The sequence below is a fragment of the Corvus moneduloides genome, chromosome 7 (assembly GCF_009650955.1).
Source record: "Corvus moneduloides isolate bCorMon1 chromosome 7, bCorMon1.pri, whole genome shotgun sequence".
NCBI lineage: Eukaryota > Metazoa > Chordata > Aves > Passeriformes > Corvidae > Corvus > Corvus moneduloides.
In genome coordinates, this window is record NC_045482.1 from 10812431 (window position 1) to 10832981 (window position 20551).

At 41.3% G+C, this 20551-nt stretch overlaps 2 protein-coding genes and 1 long non-coding RNA gene across 4 annotated transcripts in view; 1 reads left to right on the forward strand and 2 right to left on the reverse strand.

Moving 5' to 3' along the window:
* Positions 1 to 835: 835 nt before the first annotated feature.
* Positions 836 to 3777, reverse strand: LOC116446359. Its single transcript, XR_004241151.1, has 2 exons — positions 3290 to 3777; positions 836 to 1381 (listed from the first exon to the last, which is right to left on the reverse strand). It is a non-coding gene; the product is annotated as an uncharacterized LOC116446359 (long non-coding RNA).
* Positions 3778 to 3790: 13 nt separating this feature from the next.
* LOC116446356 (MOB-like protein phocein) lies at positions 3791 to 14092 on the forward strand. Its single transcript, XM_032114068.1, has 8 exons — positions 3791 to 3908; positions 5957 to 6019; positions 6512 to 6612; positions 7965 to 8007; positions 8243 to 8329; positions 9887 to 9966; positions 10757 to 10868; positions 11740 to 14092. Exons 1-8 carry the CDS (start codon positions 3849 to 3851, stop codon positions 11869 to 11871), a joined length of 678 nt encoding a protein of 225 aa, XP_031969959.1. The 5' UTR covers positions 3791 to 3848; the 3' UTR covers positions 11872 to 14092.
* Positions 14093 to 14801: 709 nt separating this feature from the next.
* The window catches only part of RFTN2 (raftlin family member 2), a 31918-nt gene continuing 26168 nt past the window's right edge, over positions 14802 to 20551 (reverse strand). For both annotated transcript variants that reach the window (XM_032114063.1, XM_032114062.1), the window contains exon 10: positions 14802 to 18956. In XM_032114063.1, coding sequence (XP_031969954.1) covers positions 18687 to 18956 — 270 coding nt within the window. In that variant the 3' untranslated portion in view covers positions 14802 to 18686. The remainder of the gene's footprint in view (positions 18957 to 20551) is intronic.

Consider the following 20551-nt stretch of genomic DNA (forward strand, 5'->3'; position numbering starts at 1 on the left):
CAGCAGAAAGCTCCTCCCATCAGTTGCACAGCACAGCAGTGAGCTGGAGCCACGTTTTTCCCTGGATGCCATGGGTCAGCCAGCTATTCCAGCAGGAGCTGCATTTGCCAGGCTTGGCAGTCTTTTGCTCCCCATAGCTGTGAGGTGGCTGCTCTTGGCTGGTTACCCCTGCTTGCTCTGGAGCTGAAGACAAACCAGGCACTGCTCTGGGGGTTAAACTTGCACTGAACTATGGATAGACAGGGAAGGTGCTAAATTAATAAAAATACACATTTTAGTATAAAAGCCCTACTTCTTGAAGACTGCCCTATTGCTGTTTTACTTTGGTAGTTACAGCACTGCATTTTCAAGCTGAAATTTAAGATAATCACACTCCAAGGACCTTGCAAGACAATCGATGGTGCAATGAAACACAAACTCCCTGGGAAGCATTATCTGCCCCTGGAGCCAGCATGCCTTTATTTCCCAGGACAAGGCAGGCAGTCTGCTGCAGTCACATACCAAAGAGGGAAAGGTATTTTAAATATTTACAGACTGCTTAGGGAAACTATACCCCATCTCAATGACAAAAAGATGCACTAGGAATTAACTGCCGACAGAGAAGTGTTTAGGCCTAAAATTTCAGCATTTCTTTCCATAATGTCTTTAAAAGGCATGAATTACCTAGGATCACTCTGAGCTCTTACCACACAACCTGGCTGCCCCAGCTCCATCTCCAGCCCATGCTTTCAGCCCAGCAGATTTTCAGCCACTTGATACAATGCCTATGTATTAAAATATTTAGCATGGCTGTATCTACTGCTGTTTATGTAAGTGATTAAAAACAGAAATCACATTTCATGGAAATAAGTAATTTATGGATGTGGGGGGAAAATAGCATTCCTAAGCCTAATCAAATGGAGGACACGCTAGCACATCTGCTGGATTGACAGGAACATTCTATTCTTGCACCACGAGGCTCTCACTGCAAGCAAGGACAAGGCAACTGCCACATGGCCAAGGTGATCCATCTGCTGTTGCTGCCTCTCAGTCCATGACTGTATGCCAAATTCTGTATCCCTCGGGTTCGACAGAGAAGGACAGACAATCCATCACAAATGTTCTTTCTTTGCTGTGTTCTTCCTGTAGGAAATTAGGCTTCTTTCCACTGTTTTCTAGTTTGTTTTAAAACTTCAGTTTTGGTGTAAATGTTGCATATTGCCCCACCTGGTTTTTGAGGGGATACAGTCCTCAGCCTTGCTTCAGTCTGTCTGAATCACAAGGAAACCAGGTGGACTCCCATCTACTTTTGTGTCTTTCCTTTCTTAACATTTCAGAATAGCTTCCATTATCAGCAGCTGTAGTGTTTTCAGAAAGCTTTTATCACCCTGGTTATGTTATCCTGCCATGGTAAGAAAAGGACAAATCGTTTATATGCCAACAGAGAAGAAAGGATAGCCAGGTCCCTAACAGCACGAGTAGTTGATAAAATTTTGGCCAAATATTCAATTTTTTCATTCTTGAAGGCCATAAGAAAATGAGGACCAGCTAAAACTTGAAAACTGAAATTACTGTTGTACAGGTTTTGTTCAACACCAGCTTGAAATTAATGAAATAAAAATAATAAGCATCTTCCAGGAATACAGGGTTAATTATCAAGGGGCAACACAAGATACCTTAGAGAATTCAACATCAACAAGGCAGATTTCTTTCCATTTTCTGCAAACCCATGAGCCAGTTGCAGAATGAACTAACAGACATATTTTTCTCTGAGAGGTATTTCTTCACAGTCAGATTTGTTTCCATGTTAAAAGCAAGATGGCCATGAAATAAAAGTCAGGGACAAATGGAAATGTCAAGTACCCAACTTTTCTGTGCTTTAAAGTTAAACCTTGAATATGGTGATGGAAAAAGAAAAAACAAAAAACAACAAAAAAAAAAACCCACAAAAAAAATCCCACAAACAGGCTGCTGAATTATGAAGGACTCAAACAGCTAGAACTGCTTGTGTTTTGAGACTGGCTAATAATAATATCAATCTCATAAAAAAATTAATGTTGGAATACAGCTGATCTAAAGAGATAATAGGACATTTCTACTCCTCATTCTAACACACCGTTTTCTCTCAGCATTTTAAACCTTTTGATGGTTTCTTACACAAGCTGAGTTTCGCCACACCGAAGAGCTGACATTCCTGGGGCAGGAATGCTGGCCAGGAGTAAAAGAGTAACTACTGCAAACTGAACTCAGGTGCCTGAGGCCAGGAATGCCGGCCCCGTGTTTACAGTGTAACTCGAGAGGAGTTGCCTCTGCGGGCAGTAGAAACTGTGGGTTAGCTGGGCAGGCGCTGGCCCCGTCACCCATTTCTGCTCCCTCACACAGTGTCCAGCTCTCAGCTCTAACCTGGCCTCCGGAACAAGGCAGGGTCCTGCTCACCGCGTTGCCCAAGCAAAATCAGGATTCAAAGTGCACTTCTCTTTCGGGTGGGAAAGCCTAATTAGAGATTTTTCAAGGTTTTCAATCTAGAAATGTTTCACAAAGTGTAACTTTCACTGGGTAAAAGAAAGGGGTTTTAACGTGTTATTTACAGCAAAATAATTGAGTGAAGGGTGAAGCTACACCCAGCATTCACCCTGAAATACGGTGGAAGTAGGGACAGCACCAGGTACCAGCCTTCTCCACTTTGCAGGAAACACCACACAACTGTAACCATTTATTCTTTGATTGTGTGAGGGGGGTGTCACATCAGAACCTTGCTGCTTCATCGTTCTTGCACACAGAAGCAATTCACGCTTTCTTATTCTGTACTCATTTCTACCATATATTTTCAAGAAACAGAACAGCTTTCAAATCATTTTCTTCTCACTTATCCTACAGAAATAGTATGAGTCACTCTAGTCTTCCAGAATGTTTACTTGCTTGTAAGGGGGACGTATTTGTCAGCCAACTATGAGCTAACAGTGTCTTTTTTCTGTTTTCTTTCCAAATACAGTCAACACCTGACTCAGCAAATCTTGAAATCTAGTCTAACTCTGTTTGCCATTAGCACAGCAGTTGGTGCCCTCTGCACACCAAGCTCACAAGTGTCTCAATCCTGCCTTTGGAGACCTAGAAGGCTTCCTACCTACTTTGAAATTATTTTGCCCCAAACCACCTTTGCTGGGGTGGGTTTTTTAATTCATTATTTTTAGCGTTAACAACTATAAATCTTGAATATAAAACTCTGAATATTTTTCAAATTCACGCCCTTATAGTTTGTATTGTACAGAACTTCAGGTACTCGGTTGTACAGAGACAAGCGAGGACTGACCTTGCGGGAGCGCACGTACAGCCAGGGGCTGGCGGGGGGATGCTGATGAAATCCGAAGGATGGATTTCCTCAACCACTCAGCCCGTCAATCTCCGTGCGAGGCTTCGCCTCACAAAGCGGGTCACTCGCTGCGACACGGCCCCGCCGCGCAGCACCGAGCGGCCGCCCCAGCTCTGGGGGTGGGGGGGAGTGGGGAATGCCGGTGTCGTCCCTCAGGAATACAAAGCCTTTCTCTGGTAGAGGGACCCGCAGGCGCCCACAGGGCACTGCCCGCAGGGCACTGCCCGCAGGGAAGCGCCCAGGGCCTCCAGCGCCGCGCTGAGGACAGCCCGTCCGCGCTGCCCGAGGGCCGAGCGGAGGCGGCCAGGGACACCTCGCCCCCCCGCCCCTCACGGTCGCCCCGCGCAGCGCCTCCCGCCTTCTCTCGCGAGAAGCTGTTCTCGCCCCCGCTGCGCGCGGCGGCTGTTCCGGCGGTTACGCGCCTCCCTCCGCGGCCGCTCCCGCCCCGCCCCGCCCCGCCCCGCGCGGCCCCGCGGCACATCCGGGCCCCGCGGTCGCTATGGTCATGGCGGAGGGCACGGCCGTGCTCCGGCGGAACCGCCCGGGCACCAAGGCCCAGGTGAGGCGCTGCCGCCGCCGCTTCTCCCGCGGCCGCCGGGCAGGCGGGTGGGCACGGGCAGCGCCGCCGCCGGGGCCCGGCAGCCGGCGGGGCGGCGCCGAGGGCCGCGCCGGGCCTACCGGGGCTGGGGCGGGCGGCGGCGGCGGCCCCGCTGCGGGGATCGCTTTGTTCCTGCGGCCGGGCGCGGGGCAGCGGGCGAGACTCGGTGCCCGTAGGGGAGCGGGCCGGGGACGGCGGCGGCTCCTTCCCCACGGGCTCGGCGGAAAGGCCGCCGCGACAGCGGCCCCGCGGCGGGGGGAGCGCCGAGCGCCGCCGCGGCTTCCAGGCTGCGGGCCGGGAGCTGAGGTCGCGTCGGGCCCGGGTGGCCGAGGGAGGGGCCGCGTCCCGCAGCGGGCCGGAGAACACCTGTGACAGCCGGGCGTGAGCGCGGGCCGAGCGCTGCTCCCGGGCCGCAGGTTGGTGCGGGCAGGGCGGCTCCCCCGTACTGTCAGGCATCGCTGTTGTTACCGCTGGGAAAATATCGAGAGCACGCTCCGGGAGCGAGCTCATGACCCTGCACACAGCTCCGGGTGGGAGCTCGGCACCGGCAGAGCGACCGTACCTGCCTGCCCGTCCCAGAGGGAAGTCATCCTTCCCTTACGTAACTGCACACAGGGAAATGCTGGTGTCACATCGCTTCTCTTAATCAAAATTGAATTCATTTGTTTCTGGGGTTTCAAGGTCAACTGGAAAAGGCACACCTCAAACACGGAAACTGCATTTTTTAGAATTATTTCAGAGAGGTGATCTGTCAGACTTCATGTGAGACTTTCCCCTCTGCTTTTGTGAGGAGAGCTCGTGGGGAGAAAGGAGCAGTGTATGACATGTGTCTCCTCCTGTTTTTGTCATAGCATACAGGTAAAATTATTACACAATCCTGTAAATCAGGTCATCCTATGCATGCTTAATCTGTGAAGGAGACGGAATGTTGTCTGCCTTTGATAAATTTGGGGTATTCTGAGAAACAGTAAGCTGGACATAGACCTAGGTTTTGTCAAATATTATGAAGTTCATGTAGGTTGAAGATTTTTGTATATAGTGACGATTATTTCTCTCTGTAGACATGATTTGTGTGTGTGTGTGTGGCTGTATTTAATGTTTTATTTCAGATGACACTGGTATAGCTATTCAGTGCACGAATAGAATTAGTTAATGGTATTTCAACACTGGATGTTTACTTGAGGTATTTTTTCCAGAGCTGACTTACTCTCTCAGGAACAGATTGCTGAGCTTTGCAGTCGGGCCATTTTCATTGAGTCATAGCACCTACTGGGATGACTACAGCAAGCTGATGTGCAGCATCTCTGCATGATATGAGGGAGTAGCACCCAATTTTAGATGTGAAAAATGCAGAGTAAGAAAATGCCTATGGTTTTGGGATGATCATAGGTCCAGGACATGTGGACGGCTGCAGAACACTGAGGTGCAGCTGGATCTGAGGTGAAACTTCTGGAAGGTTTTATCATTACAAGGCTGATAAGCATCCAAGTAAATTAATTAAGGCATACTGACCTTACCAAGGGAATGTGGTACCAGGTTAGGCCAGCATGGCGTTACGTGATCTTAGCTCAGAGAAGACGATTTTCTTGCTGTGTCACCACTAGGAGTTTTAGTTTCATAACCAGTGTATGCTGCTTCTCTCTACAGACCTTTTCTTCCCCATTCCTATCTGGTCTGACATCTGAAATGGGTGCTGTGTGCAGCATTTAATGTAAAAAATACAGGCTCTGGGTGTTAGAGCAGGGTGTGGGGCAGCAGTGGTGTTCACATGCTGAGTCACACACAGCTTTCCATTTCAAGGTGTGCTACTGTTGCAGTGTTGGGATCGTAAATCCCATCTCACCCTCTTCCTGCCAGGACTGTGTGCTGCTTCTGTTCAGATGCAGCTTCCTGGAATTGTATAAATGACATCTATTTTCCTGCATGTTCAGCCTTACTGTAGGCTGCGTGCTTTTCTTCCTCCCCCTCTGGTTTTGTTACATTGCTTTAAACTGTCTTTTTTAAAACAGGATTTCTACAACTGGCCTGATGAATCCTTTGAAGAAATGGATAGTACATTAGCTGTCCAGCAGGTATTCTTATTTACATGATATGCTGTTAATGAGTGCAGTTTCTCAAGTTTTGTGTTCTGATATATAATAATACAGGGCTTGCTATTTATCTGCTTAGGATGTTGCTGCACAGCAGTGAATTTCATAAGCACCTGTGTGTATTAAAAAACTATTGTTAATTTTGTTCGCAGAAATAACTGGAATTCCCATGTCTGGTTTAAACAAATCAGGTATAAGAAAATGGTGGGGGTTTCTCTGAGGTTTTTTTTTGTTTGTTTGTTTTGAGATGAATGTTGGAATTTACCCATTCTTGTACATTTTTTAATTGAATAAAGGTATTTTTCAGAGCTGGCATTTTTAATACCAGTTTCCTTACCCTGCCCATCTACTCTTGAACTTTTTAGTCTGTGAATAGTATCTTAAGTAAGAACTAAACCCCTCCAAGATGTAATGTCCTAAATATACTTACTGTAATTACAACAAGATCTAGTTTTATTTCTCCCTCCCCCCCAGTATATTCAACAAAACATCAGGGCAGACTGTTCCAACATTGATAAGATCCTTGAACCTCCTGAAGGCCAGGATGAAGGTGTATGGAAGTATGAACATTTAAGGTAAAAACCCATCTTTTGTCAATATTCTATCTTGGTTCTAAGTTTTGTTCATTGATGGTGGTAGTGAATCTATTTGAATGTGACAGATCAAAAGTAACCTTAATGAAACTTGATTTTTCCACTGTTAAATATTGGTATTATTTTCTGAATTCCCTGTTCTTTCTAAAGATTTATAATGTGCTCTGATCTTAATGGTTTTTTTTAAGAAAATATTTGTACCTCACTTCAAAAGTTGTACTAGCACGTCTTGAATATGAAGGTATAGTCATGAATTTCCATAGCACTTTCTCATAGTATTGTCAGTTCTTCACCTCCACTAACAGGTAGTGTGATTTCCAGATGCTCCCAGTGCTTTTTCTGAAACTTGCAGGCAAATAGGCTGGGAAAGCAGGAGTACCTGTGTCTTATAGTTCTTTTTCTGCTTGTAAGGAAACAAACATTTTTGTCCACCTCTGTTTTTTTTTTAATTGCAGTACAATAAATACATTCAGCCTCAGAAGTTTGTGCCTTAAAGTATTTTTCAGTTGTAGTGTAGTTATTAATACATGTCTAGTAATCCTTTTGTCCTGATTTTTATTTTTCTTGTAAGCATCTCTTCTCACTTTATTGAGTATACACTCAGGAATAAAAACAATTCTAACTCCTCCTAGATTCAGATGCCTTGATGTTTTGCCTCACATTTTCTTTTTCTCTCCTCTGGTCTGCAGTAGTTCCAGTAGGCAACAGGGAATCCTCAAGGAAGGAAAAAGTATCTACATACAGTTGCAAAGTCACATTTTAAGAATTCCCCCTGTCCTTTCATATACCTGCAAATATTTTTAGATTCATAAAAGTGGCTTGTCACTATGACTCGCAAGTTTTGGAAAATTTCTCAGATTTTCCTGTAGGATGGAGGGCTGAGTTCTCTAAAGTTGGAGAATGCACTTTCAGATACATTCCAGTGAAAGCAGTATTCCAGAGGTCCCACTCTGTTAATGATCTGAGGTGGGACTTCTTTAGCCCCTTAATTGCTTGGAAGTACATCTTAGAAGGATGGAATGATCCAGCTATATGAGTTTAACTTACACTCCTAAATTAATTTTCTTGAAGTGTTCTTTTATTTTTTTTTAATCTTTATTTGTGAAATAGCACTTTTTTTCATAACAAAGTTGGTATCTTAAACACTTCCACTAAATGATATGTTAAACTCAGCCTCTGCTGTCAGTGAAGAATTAAAATATAATTGCTTAGCTGAGTAAAAAAACAATCTGCTGGTATGAAAATCAGAGTGTCTAACCTGGTTTTTTTATGAGACACTTGCAGTGAGGAAACAAACAGTTGATTTTGATGCTGCTGTGTTCAATTTCTTTTAGACAATTCTGCCTTGAGCTCAATGGACTAGCTGTCAAGCTTCAGGTAATTCTTGAGACTTTTATATTTTGTCAGGGAGGAGACTGTTTTGTGTAGATTGCAGAGCTTTATTCTAAATATATACACACAGAGCTAAGCAGTGGTTGAAGGTTTTGTAAGATTTTAAGGGCTTATGGCAAATAACCTCTTTGTAGAGTAGACAGGGCAAGGAATTGATTTGAAAAGATCAGCTCCTTTATGCTGTTGGGTTTTGTTCTTAACTGAACAATTGTTTTAACAGAGTGAATGTCACCCTGACACATGTACTCAGATGACAGCAACTGAACAATGGATTTTTCTCTGTGCAGCTCATAAAACTCCCAAAGAGGTATGGATGTATTGTGGAAAACGGGCTCTAGTGATGCAAAAACTTTCTTTCACAGTTAGTTCATGGGGAGACTCTTTAGAGCTGGCTTCTTACTCAAACTGAGAGCTTATGTGGGTTAAGAATATCACTTGAGCTACTCTTCTTTGCCATTCTGTAGTGTTTTACAGAGGAACAGGAGGAGGTAAAAGGAACTGCTTTTTTACACCTCAGTATTAGCAGCTTTGCACATTCCCCTCTTTTCTCTCTGGGTTTGTGTTGAGCCTGCCTGAAACTCAATGGAAAAAGCTCTTTGTTTAATTGACAGAGGAGTACATGCTGAGAATAGGCTCTCATCTTCAGACTTTAGCTTTGATCCACAGTGTAAACCTGACACTCCAAACGTGACTGCATGTGCTCATTCTTAGAGCAGTTACTCCAAAAAGTTGGTGGAGTCAAAAATGCTTCAAAGTCAAGTGGGTGTATCAGCATGGCAGTAGCTTGTCTCCCTCCCTCAGTGTCCAATTAGTTTAAACTTTGTTTGGATCTTCTATTGAGCCACTTGATACATTTTTTTTTTGCCTTCAGAAAGTCTTTGTTGCTTTTGGTTATGATGGTAGTGAAGTTTGTCATATTTATCTTTGTATTTCACCTTCCAGAATAAGGTATTGGTTCTTTTTAACCTTATCTTTCCTGTCCTGTAAGATTTTTTTTCTTGTTTTGTTCTGCTTTTACTTTCTTGAAATATTTTGATTTAGCCAACTTCCTTTCCCACTCCTTGAACCCATGTCTCTACTCAGCATCTTGGCATGTCTGGCAGTGTTGTCCTCAGCTAGACTGGAGAACTTCAGGCTGCTTTTTATCTCTGAACATGCAGCATTCATCTCCTGTTTTCCATGTCAGTAGCTGCCAACTCATGGTCACACAGGGGGTGACAGAACCTTGAACTGCTGACAGAAATGTACAACTGACAAATCTTTTTCCTGAAATTGATGAATGGCACAACGGACAGACATTCCTTCTCTCAGTCCATCTCAGTTCAGCTTTACTTTCTTCCTTTAGGTGTACCTGATTGCAGAGCCAGAGATGGCTTGTTACACACTTAGTTACATTTAAGATTTTGGTTTTCTTTGTCAAAGCAAAAAGCACTGATAGATTTAGGTGCAGGTTTGGCTTCAGAGCCTGTAGAAGAGCGAGTCTGGCAACTTGACTATGTGGGAAACAAATGAGCTGTGAGGTAACAATCACGTTTCTTTTCAGTGTACTCCTAGCATGTATTTTTATTATACAGCTTTGTTTAAGGAGAGGCATAAAATTCACTACTTACGTGCATAATGACATTGCCATAGTAACTTTTTTTCTTTAAATAATTTACATGGGTTGTGAAGCACAGAAAAGAAATGACTCACTTAAGGAGAAAAAGTAGTTACACCTTCAGACACGCTATGTGAAACTTCTGGGAATAAAAATGACCAGTGAAGTTAAAAGCTTCAGGAAACATAATAAAAATGTTTCTTTTTAAACAAGTTCTGACAACGTCATGTATGTGCTTATACTTGTGCTCACTGTCTGTTTCTGTAGTGTCCTGCTATAGACTACACCAGGCACACACTTGATGGAGCTGCATGTCTTCTGAATAGCAATAAATATTTCCCCAGCAGGTAAAAGCACTTTCTCTTGGGAGGAGGGAGAGAAGGAGGGAGGAGGTTGGAACTTAAGATGCTGACAAAGCACTGGGAGAGGTGTAATGCATTTTTCATGGACTACTATTGGAACTATCAGAAATCCTGCAGCTCTTAGGAGTTGGGAGGCCTATTGCCACTTCTAAGCAAAGGAAGAATTCTTGTTTATTCAAATAGTTTGCCATTTACTGGAGCTAAGGGATGCTTTTTAGGTAAGAACTGTTTTAGTGATATCTGTTAGTGTTACGGGGCTTCCACTGCTGTAGTGCCCACCTAAATGACAGGATGGCCTTTGGACAGATGCTGCACCTCAAAGGTCTTAAACAGGATGGCACCAAAAGCCTCCAGAAGCCAACGCCAATCGACTGTGGGACGTGGCAGCCACAGAAGAGAGAGACCGAGGGTACTGAATGGGCAGGTCACATCAGAGAAAAGGCCGTGCAGAAGTCAGAACTGTACACCTTTAGGGAATTCACTATAGACAAGGAGGTACAACTGGGAGTCCTTTTTTTTTTTTTTTTTTTTTTTTGCCTATAAATCCTAGAAACCAGAACTCCAGCCTTTACCAGAATTACTGATGATTATTAACTACAGGTAGAATTTTTTTGTACTCAGAGTACAATTTGTAAATGTGGAGCTTGCACCAACAAGTCTAAATTTCATATGCAATTCTAGAGAATAGTTTTAACAATCAAAATTTGTGTCAATAATGTGTCTCAGTAGTAATTGCATTAGAGCAGTTGTGTAACCTTTCTCCTGCTGCTTGCAGGGTTAGCATAAAGGAATCCTCTGTAGCCAAATTAGGATCAGTGTGCCGAAGGATTTACAGAATATTTTCACACGCTTATTTTCATCACCGGCAGATATTTGATGAATATGAAGTAAGTACTTTCAAATTACATCTTGAAAGCAGGGCATTTACTGAAGTTACAGCTGTGATGGAGTTGTATAAAACATTTTAGTCCTACTAGAAGATCTATATTCAAGTGAAAGATTGATTACAGTAGATTCCAGTTTACAACTGAAGAAGCTGTTATACTTAAAATACACGTAGACATTCATTTATGTGATTAGCATACTCAGTTATGGTTTCCCTTCATTTGGATAAAAAGCCAGAATCTGAGGGTTTTTTTTACAGACAACTCAAATTCATCTTGTATTTAAGAATCCTGAATATATTCAAGCAGTGTAGTTGGTACAGCTTACATATATGTATTTCCTGTTTGTGTATGTTGCACAACAATTAAGGAATTACAATTGTGTAACTGTAAAGGATCAGAGTAATTGAGGGCAACTTGTGCACCAGCAGTAGCCTTTTTTTTTAAGTGGGAAAGTAAAAATTAATATATAAAAAGTAGATAAGGGGTATAGCTAAATATAAAAGGAAACCTTTGCCAAATCCCACTTAAGGTTTCTGGAACAGCTATGAAATAATTAGGCCCTGTTGTGTTGGACATAATGCATGTAGGAGGAATTTCAGAACCATGCTTTTAAATATTTAAATATATTCTTGTCTAAGTGCTGTTAAATTGAGCTGTGACTGAAGCCTCAATTTCAGCAGGTTTCTTAGTAATTGTAGCAGCTATAAGCAAACGGTAAAGACATAAAAGAAGCAATATAAATTTACTATTTAAGCATGACTAAGACCTGTAAATCTAATAAGACAATTACATAGAAGCAAGCTTTTTCTCCCTAATGGTTTAAAGTAATCTTTCTGTACATACTGTTTTTTTCCCCTTTTTTCACTTCCAGAATGAAACTTTCTTGTGTCACCGGTTCACTAAGTTTGTGATGAAGTATAATCTGATGTCCAAGGATAACCTGATTGTACCAATTTTGGAAGAAGAAGTGCAAAATTCAGTGTCAGGGGAGAGTGAGGCATAATGGGAATAGCAGTACAGAAGCCTGTACTGAATATAAACAAAACATTAATTATGTACTGTATATATCACTTTAGACACTTCAATCACGTATCCTCATAGCTTTGTTTAGTATACTTTTTGTATGCTGTGTGCATTGCCTTTTACTAGGGGAAATACTTTTAAATTATTCATGAGCTGTATATTCATCAATGTGGCACTCATGGTCTTTAAATAAAAGTAGTAGTATCTGTTTATAATGCCTGTTAATAAAAGAATTTACAGTTCTCTAAAATTGCTGCTAAACAATCATTGAATCACAATCCTGAAGATGTGTCTGATTGGGTGGGGAAAAAGTGAGATTATGATTTCACAGCAAGCCATTTTGTAATGCAGTAGCTATATTAAGTGTTAGTTCAAAGATTATCACCTTAAATATGTAATTCTGCAGGAAGCTTCCTACAATGTCACTTATTCCTAATTTACCTTTTATTTTTTTTTAAATTGCTTTGAAGATTTACTTCTGGATGTGCATATTGCTGTATGTGTATATCCAAATACTAACAGGATCTGTGTATTAACCAAAAGGACAATTTCACTATGGTATTGAACATATATATTCTTGACGTGTATCTAACACACTTTGTGCACTTGTTTTTGGCTGGAGGCGAGGTTTGTGTACAGCAGGAGATAGGTACTGTCCTGTTAAGGCAGACTGCTGCTGTTCTCCAGTCCACAACCTCTCTAAAGAATACCTGTGCATATTTATGGCAACTGCTTACAGATTATACCTCAGCTGTTCATGTTACACTACATAACACACTGGCACAGTCTCTGCTTGTATTCCTAGTCAAGACATGCTAAGTACCTGAAACATCAATCTTTCTTTGCAAGAGTTAATTACATTTTCAATATACTTTTGTTTCTCTTCATTTACCTTAACCATATTGACAAAAAGATTTGGATTCATGCTTCTGGTTCCCTATCAGGTGTTTATTTCAAGTTGTGTTTGCAGATTTGCAATAACTGACAATTTCCATGAGTGCTGCTTAATTGTGTTTTGTCTAGAATGATAGAATTACATGTTTTAGAGATGCATATAAGAGAAATACTGCTAAGTGTACATGAATGCAGGGTCTAAGAGCAGTAGCAGTGTTCATGAATGAATTTTGCTTTGCTGTTTAAGAAGTTAGCTTGTTGTTTCTCTTTGAGGTTGACAGGAGCCCTCTTTTTATTTCTTCCAGCAGGTTTAATGGGCTAGCTCAGCTAGTTTCAGTAATTTACACTTTGTTTTCTACATTATATTTACATGGAAAGAAGGGAGTCCACATATTTTTACTAAGTCTTTTTTCATAATATACTAAACATGCCTTAAATTCTATTTTTCTTTATATGAATCAAGCACACCTCAAGCAACTGTTATCACCTGGATGTAAAGGGAATTTAAACAATGAGAAAATAGAGAGACTAAGCTTAAGTACTTCAACAGCTGTATTCTTCAGCAGCTTCTTGTCTCATGTTTATCATTTTATTTAATTGTCAGCAGGGTAATTGCATGAGATGTTGTCAGAGTGAAGTAGCTTTAGTTACTGTCTATACACTTAGCTGTAACTTGCCTTGTATACACCAGGTTACCTGATTTTGATAGATACCTTGAAGTTTGTACTGCAGGTAGGAGGACTGTTTTCTGGAGATAGTCAAATGTATTTGGCTCGTTGCTGTCTGCTCTAGGACCATCCGTGGTGTGGCTCCTTTGTACAGTCACTCTGCATGTGTGTATTGGCCGTGGTGACTGGGATAGGCAAAAACATTGGACTGGTGTTGCTAATTACATTTCCTCTACAAAATTGAAGAAAATGATGTGGTGCTCAGGACTGCATTAAAATTTTAAACCTCTCATGCTTTAAGAGTTTCACTTCAAAACAAAACTCTGGAAGTTCTAATCCTGTTTATTCTCATTCAGATTTGCACTGTAAAGTTGACTTGCTATACTAAGCTGATTTTATATAAGGCTTAAGTGAGACACTGCTTGTATTTTCCCTTGCTATTGTTTACATGAGTACTGTGTACACACATGTGCCTGGATGGTACCATAAAACTTCAGTTAGCCTAAGCAAACCATTGATTTGTCTAATAAATATTAACAGATTTAATTTAGACTTTACATCATAGGGAAACTGAAACTGTCTTTGAATTATATTGTAAAAAAAGGATAAAATTAAACTGTTTCTTTATCCATACCACTATATTTTGACAATTTATTCTCATGTTTCATGTTGTCAGAGAACACAGCAACTGTTTCCAACAGACCTTTGGATGCTCCCCCCCATCTCTGCTACAAGGTGTGCTTGAGTCAAGTTGTCTTTCAGAAGTAGAGAAATACAATACTCATTAGGAACTTGCAAGTCACACCTCAAATTTATACATCCCACAAATCAGAACATGCTGGTTCTACAGTTAAAATATGGGAGATCTAGAAGTGGGCCCTCCAGATACAAAATAAGCACATTATGACTGCATGTCACAGACACAAAGGCTGTAAGCAAAGACTCACTGTCAAATGACTTCTTCCTTTTGTCACTGGGGTTTTTCCTCACCTTTGGCTTAGCATTATGTTCCAACACATCAGCCATGGTGTTAAGCCACAGGGAACTGTCAAGACAGCAACCTCTATTTTTTGCCTTCAAAAGATAAATATACTAAGAACAGGGAAAACCTAATGAGCTTTTACCAGATGGCATTAACTCTATCAGGCTTTGCTGTACAGACAAGACTGGAAAAAGGTAATTTTAGCTTGAGGCAAAGTATACATTGATCTAACCCAGTTAATGTCAGTGTGACACAAACATCATAAACTGGTAACTGATTTGGTAATTACTTCTAATGGTAACCTTCCTATATAAACTATAGAAAAAATCTGAACCTGTACAAAAAGAAAATATTTTACAGACCAGAAACAAGTGAAGCAGCCATTTATTGAGTTGACCAGGTATGTAAATAAACTGTTCTGACAGTTATGAGCAGGGTACAAAATATTTAACTGTGGACAGTTTCTTCCTGTTTGTAAACATTAGAAAACTATTTCCTCTCCAAACAATTTAAGCATCAGAGAGTATAAACAGTCTTTTGCAGAGGTTCATGAACACTATTGGCTGCATTCTGTTCTAATAGTTGCAGAGCATTTCTGTTGTCAAAATCAGGAAAGGGGCTTCCCTACTACATTTCAAACACACAGGCTCCTGGCTGAAGTCTTGTTATTGACTGCAAAAAGTGTACTTACTAGTTTTTGTCAGAGGACGCATCCATGCTTTAAGTTGCAATTCTTTCAACAAAAAGTTAAATACATTCTGGTAAAATGAAAGCTGAGCAGTGTGTACAATACAAGCAGACCAAAAAAGTTTTGCTAGTTACTCTGACATGTCCTCTGATTTACAAACCTACTTTGCTTAATGGACAGTGCTGGTCACCACACTAGTAAAGGCAAACCTTAATTAATGGTCTGGTTTATGTCAGACAGATAAGGATCTGAAATCAAATCTCCTATATCCAAAATGCCCCCTCCCTTTTTTACTTGTCCAAGATAGAGTAGTCTTTCAGAATTTTTTACTACAAAGAACAAAACAGAAGATTTTTCATAATTTGTTTTAGAAGCATTTTCAATGTCTTCAGTTTCAACATCCATGCCTTAGGAAGACAAGTGATCAAGTGCATGAAGTCAGATAATTCTTGCACTGTCTTCACACAGGCTGAGCAAGCAACTTACTTGCCCTGACTTTCAAAAGCAAACAATTCAGATGAGTATTTCTACAGCACAGGCAACTTCAATACTACAAGACAAATGACATTAAAAAACCAAGCTGTCCTTAACAATCCAGGAATTGCTGAGTGGGTTCAGACAAAACAATTCAGCATAGTTATACTGAAAGAAATTCAGAGGTTTGCAGCACTGTCAACACCTGTGAGACTCATGAGCAAGGACTAAAGCACAGTTAAAACTGAGGGCTGCTGAAAAAGAATATGGCTTTATTTCATTTTGAAAAGCACCTTTCTTTCTAAAAGTGATGATATTCTAGTATACCTGTGGACATCCAGGGCATACTCAATTTCCACCCTAGTTCCAAAACAAGAGTCTCTCTTGTTTACATTTCATTAATTGTAAGCAGAGTATTTCTTTTAGAAAGGTACTGTTTTATTTGAATTTTCTACACTTTCAACAGGTGATACAGAAAGATCTCAGTTAAAAGTTAAATAATTCTTTTTATCCAATGGATGCATTCTAGAAAGAGAAACTGCATTAAATTTACTGCTTTGTAACTTGCTTAAATACTTATAGTTCAGTTTTGGTTTAGGACTCACTAACGTTTACTTATCTTAAGCAAGGATCTTGCTTTATAAAAGGCAATTTCTTTGATATACTTTAAAAGCTCTAACAAAAATATTCAGAATTGGAGTTTTTAACGAATTTTTGCCCATTTTACAGGTTGGACTTGTATGGAGAACGACCAATAGTTAAAATTACACCTGCAAGTTTTGGATAACTCATTAAAAAACTTCTAGAAGTAGAGCAACATATTCCAAGTTGCATGAAACCAGCTGTTACTCCTTTTTTAATATGCTAGAGTTACCTGGCTTTCTGGCAAAGATGGGTATAACTTACATTTTCATCTCTCTTCCCCATCTGTATCCCATGGAGGAGATCCCTGCTGCCTGTGACCATGACCAGTGCTCCCCGAGTATTGGCCACAAGAGAAAGCAGCACTTGGGGCAGGCTCTGCAGGGACACCCAGCCCAGCACTCTCCCTCTCAGCAGGGGGTTCTTCCTCCCCACAGTGCCCCCAGACAGGGAATGAACACCAGGCTCACACCCACATCCCTGACCTCGAGATGCTTGTGGGAAAGCTGGGAGAAGAGCCTTTGCAAGAAGGGGTTTCTTACAGTGCCCGCTATTTGAGGTGCTCCCATCACTCCCTACTGCATGCAATGGGAAAAAGAAGTTGAAGCCAGTTTCCAGAGCTGTAGATTTTTTGGAAGAAAACCCCCAAACCTGCTACAAACACTTGTTAAGAGTTGCTCTTCCAAAGAAAGAAAGAAACAAGCCTGCCTGTAAGAATTTCATAAGCAAATCAGGAAGCAGCTCCAAAGCAGTATTATTTCAAGCTCTCCCCCCATCATAATTATGTCAGTAGAATGGGCCTTCCCCCAACCCCCTGACCTATAAACTATTTTCCTGCATGAGTTAGTTTTGCTTACTGAAATAAGCAGCTACTGCCCATGCTCCTTCTGCACAGCTCTGAGACTGCAATTGAACCTCCACTATCCTGGTCATCTCCTGGGGTGCTTATTTGGAGTTAATTGTTGGTGTTTCTGTCACTGCATTAATCTGCCTGCTGCATTTAGTGCCAGCATCTACCACTGTGATCAGGCAGAGTCCCACAGCAGCTCTGGGATGCCATCCATGGGGAACAGGGTGTTGTAGGTAAATGATTCATGACATCTATGTTTGCAGCACAACAAAGACAGGTATCAAAATCCCTGGGTGATGTGTGTACTGTGCTGTACTGCAAACACTGAGAGCAGAGTTACAAATACATTTGCTCAGTTCTGTTCTGACTTCTCATTTTGACCAAATTATTTTGCAGTAGCTTAAAGATGATAAGCATTTATAAGGTTTTTGCTTCTAAAACTAAATGAAAAATGCATATTTTAGTTACAATCACATTTGCCTTCTGAAGATGCATTTTTGTTCAGCTCCTTCTCTGTAAAATACAGTTTCCAGACATCAGCACAAAAGCAATTGGTGTTTGTTCCTCTCCCCGCAGAACCTTGCCAGCATTAACCTCCCTAACACAAGCAGCTCCTCCCCATAGTAAGGATGGAAGCACAGCAACTTGATCCTTTCCTCTGAACATCAAGCCTGGTATTTAATGCAGCTCAATACACTTTATCCAGTGTGAGATACATTTAGCTGAGACATTTGTATATCTACATCAATCTAATATTGCCTATGAAGTTTAGCCTACATTCTCCTCCTATGCATTAGCAGCATCACTGTGCACACGGTTCTCAATGCTTCTTAGGGAGCTTCTCAAACTACTTGTTCACAGACTGCAAGTTATCTTTCAGGGGATGAGCAGTTCTTAATTTCCACTCACAAGTATATTATGAACACATCTTTATAATACAAGCTATAAGCTCCTGGCTTACATGTACAAAGGACCCAGTAAAAACTGCATAGGTGAAGTTGCATTCCAGGAGCAAGTATCTACCTCCAGCCTCCTGAGTTTTTCTGTCCATACCAAGTCTGAATATAGCTTAAATTATTAACACTCTAGTGTAAGACTTGACATTTCTCTAGGCTTTTGAGCTTAGGCAAGGCAAATAAATTGAAAATTACATTAAAAGTTAACAACAGCCAGACAGTTCATTTTTCCCCACCAATATTTACAACATCCTTAAAAAACCCTGAACAACAAAACAACCAAACAAACCCAAAAACATTCCTCCAGCTTGTGGAAAATTCTAAACATCCTCATTCCTTTCTCTCTCACACAATTCAAACTGTCACTGTTTTGCAGCTTTTGCTTCCTTGCTTGTCAAAAGCATTAACAAGTTAGCAGAGCACCCAAGTCATGTAGTTCTACTATTAAAGACAGAAAACCAAGTTATTTTGCAGTAGTATTACTACAAAATTACTACAGTAGGATTAACACAACAAGGAAAATGACAAAAATACAAAAGGATAGGGGATTATACCAATGCATTTAAAGTAGTGTAATTTTTTAAAAAAAACCCGCTTGTATGATTTATGTACATGTCCATTTGATGCAGTTACTTACTTTATCACATACACGTGACCTGAGTGACTCCATCTTCCTGGTCAAATTGTCCATCATCCAGTTCCCTTAATACTCCATCACTGCTACTGAATCCTGGAAAGCCTCCATAATGGGAGGATCCCTCCTTGATCCAACATTGTTTAGAAGGAGATAGGTGAAACTCGTCAGGTGGTTGTCCAGTTTCTACAGGGTAAGAAGTAGCTGTGTCTGATCCAACACTTCTGCTGGATACTCTGCCTTTTTCTTCCCCACTCACTTGTCTTAAGGATTTCCTCTGAAATACAAGAGGATGTTGAAATGTTAGCTTATTTAGGGGAAAAACAATCCGACCAAACCCTTTGCAATGAATTGTGGATAGATTTAGTGTGAGCTGCATTTTAACACTGAGTGTGAGAAATGTGCCATTATCTGAGGAGGCAGTTACAATTCCCATGGTAAATTATGCAGATAGAAGTCAGTGGCTGTTCTATACAGCCATTTGAAATGGGATCTACAGAGTCCTTGCACAGGAGGAACTCAGTATAAATACAGTCTGGCATTGGTATTGGGATTGCCTGACATCTTTCTTGTTGAAATGATGGTTGGCAATGTCAAAAAGAAAAGTAAGCCGATTGTGATTTCTGCAAACAATAGACCTACCAGACTATGCTAAGGGTTCTCTGAGGCACCACAAATAAATAAAACATTTATCTCAGTTCAGCATCAGGAGCTACCTGAGTTACTCAGATCTGTGATGATGCAGCACCTCCAGAGACAATGTCAGTACCTTGAGCCACAACAGAGGAGCAGGGTCAGGAAGGCAGAAGTGCCCTGAGCCACCTGCCTGGAGCCCTGCTCTCAGCACAAGCACTACTACAGCAGGAGATGTTTGCCAGGGGAGACGGCCCTGCCCACACAAGGAACACATGAAGCAAAGAGGGAATCCAGCCTCAGCACAGAGCTGCATTTCAGTGCCTGAAGGACACAGTGCAAACACTTCAGAAACAAAACCACTCCAAAGACTTTTACTATGCTTTGGCAAGTTTGTGTCCCCTGTCTGTACATTGTCTTTTCTCAAATCCTTTTTAAACAGTAAAAACAATGGCCCGTGTGGCTAAAGGAAACATATTTAGGAAAGCTGTTACAGGGGACACTGGGAAATTAGACTAAGAGGAAATAGCATTGCCTCAGGAGAAACAGAAGGAAATAAGTTTTGCCTGGATGCCACAGTAAGAGGATAGAAAAGTCTGCTTAAGGGAAATAAAGAAAAAAACCCAATCCCCTCAAACACTGCATGGTTCAATCTTGCATCTCATCCTCTGAACTCTTTCTTAGAAAAGCAAATGGTATGTGACAAACAAAAAGTCCATTGAAACAGTACAGCCCTTGTAACCCAAGAAGCTTTTGTACTATTACATAAATCATAATCCAGGCCATAACACACTACCCCCACGAATATACAAGAAGGCAGGGAGATGAGCTGTGAAGGCATAACATACTCCATCCTCAGAAAAGAGACCCTGTGAGATTAAGAGACCAGGTAATAGAGGGGTTCCCCTCAATTCTTACTGAATCAAAACTTCCTTTAGAAATGGCAATTCTTAATTCAATCCAACAATCAAAAAAAAAATCTGAATAGAGAAAGCACCCCATACCCCGTGTTGCCATTTTCCAGAACAGAAGTCATGGAGATCCAACAGCTGAACATGCCTAAGGAGCAGAGCTCCTTCCATGGCCAGACCCTGCTGCACTGAGAGGAACTGGGAAGTGATGTTACCAGGGCTTGATAGTTAAGTGATGAGAAGGCTGGATGAGGCTGCTTTCTTAGTTCAGTAATGAAAGAGCCTTGTTAGCAGCATTCTTCTTAAGGTACCTGGAGTTGCAAACATG

Coding starts and splice junctions, on each gene's coding strand:
- LOC116446356 (XM_032114068.1), top strand. CDS start 3,849: ATGGTCATGGCGGAGGGCACGGCCGTGCTCCGGCGGAACCGCCCGGGC. Junction 6,613..7,964: donor TGGAAGTATGAACATTTAAG/GTAAAAACCCAT, acceptor AATTTCTTTTAG/ACAATTCTGCCTTGAGCTCA. Junction 8,330..9,886: donor CTCATAAAACTCCCAAAGAG/GTATGGATGTAT, acceptor CTGTTTCTGTAG/TGTCCTGCTATAGACTACAC.